Here is a 6,349-nt window from a genome sequence, read left to right on the forward strand (position 1 = left end):
TTATCAAAAGGGGAAATATCCAATAAAGTCCTAAAATTTTGGCCCGGTTTACGTTTTAGTCATAAACTAATTTTTGTTTACGAAAAAATCCTAAAAACCGGCAAAAATATGCATTTTGACCCTTTTTAACCGGTTGGAACCGGCAACAAATTAATTTGAGACTATTTCATAAACTGACCCAAAATATTGGGACTATTTCACAAAATGACTCAAAATATTGGGAATTTTCTGCAAAAAAATATGATGACTTTTCTGCAAACAAAAACCTTATTATTATTATTATTATTATTATTATTATATAAACAAGTATACTAATTTTTAAATTCTTTATTATTAATATTTTTAATAATACATATAAATACACTTAAATAAAAAAAAAATATTAAAGAAATTATTTAAAGGTGAAGGTGGTGGTGATGGTAATGCTTTAAGCATTGAAATCATTAATATATGATTCTATGTCCTCACTTTGTATATGATCATTTCACATTTCTTATTATTATTTTCAATTCAGAATATTAACACTTGATAATTTAAAAGAAGTTGTCTATTTGTAAAATTGTGTATAAATAGTTTAGGATAAAATGATTTCTCACTTTGTATATAAATTTTTTTAAGGTAGAAGGATTTATTTTCAAATCCAACAGATCCACAATAAATATTTACATTGGCGGCCCATATCAAAATTCGAAAGTATTAATTACAATATCTTGTTTAATAGAAAGTAATATGACTTGTTTTGTTTTATCACACTATAAAAACAATAGTAACAAATGTGAAATGATCCTATACAAAGTTAGAATATACAAACAAACGTTCATGATTTCAATGCTTAAAGCATTACCATCCGCTCCACCTTCACCCTTAAAAAATATTTTTAATATTTTTTTTAATTTAAATGTATTTATATGTATTATTAACAATACTAATAATAACAAATTTAAAAAATAGTATACTTATTTATATTTTTAATATTATTATAATAATAATAATAATTATAATTATAATAATAATAATAATAATAATAAGATTTTTGTTTGCAGAAAAGCCATAATATTATTATTTTTTTGCAGAAAAGTCTCAATATTCTGGGTCAGTTTATGAAATAGTCTCAATTTAATTTGTTACCGGTTCCAACCAGTAAAAAAGGGTCAAAATGCAAACTTTTGCCGGTTTTTAGGATTTTTTCGTAAACAAAAATTAGTTTAGGACTAAAACATAAACCGGGCCAAAATTTTAGGACTTTATTGGAGATTTCCCTTATCAAAAGTTCAAAATTTAATTTAAAATGTTACCTATGTATGAGAACCGGATAACCGGCTACAACAAATCATAAGGGGCAAAACAAATCAAAACTCGGACTTTAGAATCCAATTTAACGTGTTTTCTCCGACTAAATCAAGTTAGTTTTGATTTTTTGATGGTAAAACTCTTTAAAAAAAAAAAAAAAAAAAAAAAAAAAAAAAAAAAAAAAAACTCTATTTACAGCTTACTCAATTTACTATATGTAAAACCCTAATTCCCAATACTTCTACATTTTACCCCGACGGGTAAACTACTTGGTTCGTCGGATTGTAGGATGGGTAAGTTTCTTCTTCATAAACCTCTATTGTTTTTTATTCTTTCAAAGTCGTGTGGGAAAGGAATTTTTGTTTGAATTCTATTGTTTAGGATTTCTTTTGTTCGTTCTAGTTTCAAACATAAACTCTGTTTTTGGGTAGTCGTTGTCGATCATTACGTATCCACTTGAAAACAGAAATCAGGAAACCGATTCCAGAAAATTTATTACATGAGTTCGAATATTATGTGATCATGTAAGTTGTTTTAACTTAGGTTTGTCAGGGAAAGCCATTGAGGATACATCAAAATCGAACCAAAAAGGAATTGTTTCCTTTTACACATAATTTGTGTCAGTCTAAGGTTTCGTGGCATGGGTGACACTTTTTCACTAGGTGAGCTTGTTTGGCGTATTCAAAGTACATAACCCAATATCAACTCATATAGCTCCTTTAACGGTTTTTAATGAACCCATTAACTGAAAACGCCTCTACCTTTGCTTTTGGATAGCTGATATTGCTTTAGGTTGGATTAATATCTATTAGTGCTACAAAATGTTATATGTGAGTCATATTTCCTGAAAAAAATGCTTACAACCATTAAATCATCATTATTGTGAACAAAACAATTTCTTTATCATGAGTTGTATGATAATAAAGGAAATTAAGAAGAGTATTCAACATGTCAAGTTGTTCCATGTTTCTTATTGCCTTCCATTTTTCTTTTAAATAACTTGGTCCTGTTTTTTTTCTGAACAGAGAGAAATAAAAAGAGGGTTGTCACTTGTGTTTGTTGAATGTGAAGCCACAATTGTTGAACGTGAAGCCACAATTGTTGAATGTGAAGTTTTTTCAAAGGTTGGCTGAAGACCCGGTTGTGTTTTTTGACTACTTCTGATTTCCATCTCTATATAAGAGATTCATCTGTATTTGTAAAACTTGTATCTAGAGTAACACAGAAAGAGTGTAGATTAGCACCAAGAAATATAAATTCCTAGTTATCGGTGGACGTAGGTCAGAGAAGGACCGAACCACGTTAAATCCCTCGTGTTCATCCTTGTGTTCTTGTTTTTCGTGAGCTGTGTGTGTGTTTAGAGTCGTGTGTTAAGTGTCTCGATCCTAACAAGTGGTATCAGAGCCTTGGTTTAGCTCCAGAGGGTGATTTTCTGTTTTTTGGTCGAAATTTTTTTCGTCAAAAACGATTTTGGTGTATACCGTTGGAAAGGTTTCGTTCCGAAGATTCCGAAAATATTTTTTTCTGAATTTTTTGACCACTGGAAGACGTCCAAATCGCCGGTCAAAGGTTTGCCGGAATAGTGACCGAGAAAACCAGTTCGCCGGAGAAGACGACACTGTAGCAGTCCGCCGGAGAAGACGACACTGTAGCACGACGTCAGCAGACACTGTAGCAGGCACTGTAGCAGATTTGAAAATTTGCAATTTGGCCCCTGAATTTCCAGAAAATTGCAAGATAGGTCATTGTTCTTTCAGAAAATGGCAGAAAGCAGTAAGCTTCAGATTGAGAAGTTTGATGGGAAAGATTTTGGTTGGTGGAAGATGCAAATTGAAGATTTGCTCGTACAGAAAGACTTGGACGCAGTTTTAGGTGAAAAACCGGAGGCGATGACACAGGCAAACTGGGAGACTTTGGATAAGAAGGTCAAGGCATTTATTAGACTGACGTTGTCAAAGGATGTTGCCTTCAATATTTTGAAGGAGACCTCGGCAAAGGGAATCATGGAGGCATTGTCTAATATGTACGAGAAGCCGTCGGCAGCAAATAAAGTCTTCCTGATTCGGGAACTAGTCAACACGAGGATGAGGGAAGGAAGTTCAGTTACAGTACACATCAACAATTTGAACTCGATTTTATCCAGACTTGGGTCAGTGGGAATAAAATTTGAGGACGAAGTTCAAGCTTTACTACTGTTATCATCATTACCCGACAGTTGGTCCGGAACAGTTACAGCCGTTACTAGTTCCGCAGGATCGAAAGAGCTCACTTTTGAGGGAATTCGGGATTTAATTCTAGGCGAAGACGTCAGACGAAGAAATTCCGGGGAATCATCAAGTGAACAATTGAATGCGGTTAGAGGTAGAAGAAATAACAGAGGTAGTGGGAGCGGGAACAGGAGAAGGAGTCAGTCGAGGACTCGAAATGATGTGACTTGTTGGAACTGTAAAGAGGTTGGACATTTCAGGAATCAATGTCCAAAAGACAAGAAAGAAGTTAACGTTGCAGTAGACCATTCAGATGATGATGTTTTGATCTGTAGTGTGGAGAGCAATGTGGATTCCTGGGTTATGGATTCGGGTGCTTCATTTCACGCTACCCACATCCGTGAAGCACTGCGGAATCTGAAAGAAGGGGATTTTGGTAAGGTAAGACTGGCGAACGATGAGGTTCTTGATGTGACGAGCATAGGTGACTTAGATCTGAAGACTCCAGTCGGTCCATGGACTTTGAAGGATGTCCGGGTAATTCCAAGTCTGAAGAAACAGTTGATTTCTGTTGGGCAGTTGGATGAACAGGGACACGAGGTTAAGTTCAGGAATGGGCAGTGGAAGGTTGTCAAAGGAAATCTTGTGATAGCTCGTGGACATAAGAGGGGTTCATTATATATGGTCAGTTTACCGTCTGAGGGAGTAACCGTCCCAGTTCAGAAGAAAAACAAAATCCGGTTCATAGAGTCTCGTGGACAGAAGAAGGTTTGCTTTGCAGATGGCAAACCCAGAGTCACAGATCAGATTCAGGTTGAACGTGTTTGGAACGGTTCAGAAAAACCAGTCAAGGGCATTCATAGCAGTGGGAGCATAGGCTTTGTTTCAGCTAGAATACCCAGAACACAGTGGGTTAAGAGAACCAGTATTCCATCTGTAAAAGTCTCTCCAGATTATCTGCTTCACATGGAGAGTGTCGTTTGTTCTCATGATGTTCCAGGATCGGGCAGTTCATTTCAGTGGGAGCCGGTGGAGACAGAGAACAGGTAAATTGAAGAGAAGGCCGGGTAACTAGGAAGGAGTTAAGATCAAATTTTTTAAAATACAGATGCACAGTTGAAGCACAGGTGAAGATTGTTCTGTGGCTTCAAGTGGGAGATTGTTGAATGTGAAGCCACAATTGTTGAACGTGAAGCCACAATTGTTGAATGTGAAGTTTTTTCAAAGGTTGGCTGAAGACCCGGTTGTGTTTTTTGACTACTTCTGATTTCCATCTCTATATAAGAGATTCATCTGTATTTGTAAAACTTGTATCTAGAGTAACACAGAAAGAGTGCATATTAGCACCAAGAAATATAAATTCCTAGTTACCGGTGGACGTAGGTCAGAGAAGGACCGAACCACGTTAAATCCCTCGTGTTCATCCTTGTGTTCTTGTTTTTCGTGAGCTGTGTGTGTGTTTAGAGTCGTGTGTTAAGTGTCTCGATCCTAACAGTGCTAAAGAAGATAGAATCAGTAACTTGCCTGAACACTTGATAGACTCAATCTTAGAGCGGGCCCCGCTTGAAGAGGCTGTAAGGACAAGCATTTTATCAAAAAGTTGGAGGTACAGATGGACCAAAATGGGGGCACTGGCTTTTGATGGGCAGTTCTTCAAAAAATATGAGAAAAACGGAGCTTTTGGTCGTAATGGGTTTATAAGGATCATAAACAAAGTCTTGATCCTTCACAATGGTCCTATCTCGAAATTTCTTCTCCATATGCCAAATATGAATATGTTTCTTGATAGCTTCGAAGAAGTCGATCAATGGATGATGCTCTTATCAAGAAACGGAGTCAGGGAACTCATTCTTACTATTTCAAATCGACGTTATGAACTTCCTTCTTATGTGTTTTCTTGTCTAGAATTGACAAAGTTGAAATTGAAAAACTGTTTCTTTAAGCCTCCACTTAATTTTGAAGGATTTCTCAATCTTGATCACCTTATTCTCCGACATGTGGATTTTAGGGCTAACTTGTGTGGAACTCAGATTAAATTACCACAACTTAAGAAGTTGTCTCTGCATTCGTGCGCAAACGTTTACAATTTCAACATCAAGGCTACAAATCTATTCCGTTTGGCTATCACTGCTTGTCCTGATGCCATGTTGGCCACAATGTTAAGTAACATGACCAAAATTAAATGTTTTCATGTCGATGCTCAGTTTCTCAAGGTATAATTCGCATGCCCTTTTGAAGCCATTCTCTTCTTCAAAACAAATTGCTACCTTTCTCGAATGTAGTTCTTTTTTCATTTAATCTAACTTGCACCTCATAGATTTTTACTGCAGAAAATATTCCAAACTGGCTTCCGCATCCGGTTAATAGCTTTACGGATGTGTGGTTTGGAAAATTTCAACTTGGTGACTTGCATCAACTTCATGGTGCTCTTTGTTTGCTTCGAAACTCACCAAATCTAAATACACTGGGGATGCACTTTGAGATGGTAAAGTAAAAGTATATTTGATTTTCTTGTATTATACAAGAGTTGAATGCTAAAGTGCGGTTGCATTTTTATGTTATTTCAGAAGCCTGGAGTTAACGTAGGACCAGCTTCAAGTATTTTGGAATCTCCAAACTGCGTAGTCTATAAATTGTATAGGTTGCAAACTGTTGAGATAACATGTTTACATGGATCAAAACCGGAACTGCTTTTTGTAAAACTTCTTCTTGCTCATTCCCCTTCTCTCCATAAGTTTACCATCACACCAAGTCGAGCTCTTGATGTTAAAAAAATACTTGACATTTCAAAGGATGTTATGCGGTTCCCTCGAGCATCACCAAAAGCTGAAATGATCTACTTGAATCCTTAG

General features: G+C 35.9%; 1 protein-coding gene across 1 annotated transcript; it reads left to right on the top strand.

The window, feature by feature from the left end:
• Positions 1–5,119: 5,119 nt before the first annotated feature.
• On the top strand, positions 5,120–6,349 carry LOC145122259 (F-box/FBD/LRR-repeat protein At1g13570-like). Its single transcript, XM_079057889.1, has 3 exons — positions 5,120–5,710; positions 5,815–5,982; positions 6,065–6,349. Exons 1-3 carry the CDS (start codon positions 5,120–5,122, stop codon positions 6,347–6,349), a joined length of 1,044 nt encoding a protein of 347 aa, XP_078914015.1.

Source organism: Lactuca virosa, chromosome 1 (assembly GCF_052849685.1).
Source record: "Lactuca virosa cultivar CGN04683 chromosome 1, Lactuca_virosa_CGN04683_v6, whole genome shotgun sequence".
NCBI lineage: Eukaryota > Viridiplantae > Streptophyta > Magnoliopsida > Asterales > Asteraceae > Lactuca > Lactuca virosa.

Coding starts and splice junctions, on each gene's coding strand:
- LOC145122259 (XM_079057889.1), top strand. CDS start 5,120: ATGGGGGCACTGGCTTTTGATGGGCAGTTCTTCAAAAAATATGAGAAA. Junction 5,711..5,814: donor TCGATGCTCAGTTTCTCAAG/GTATAATTCGCA, acceptor TGCACCTCATAG/ATTTTTACTGCAGAAAATAT. Junction 5,983..6,064: donor TGGGGATGCACTTTGAGATG/GTAAAGTAAAAG, acceptor ATGTTATTTCAG/AAGCCTGGAGTTAACGTAGG.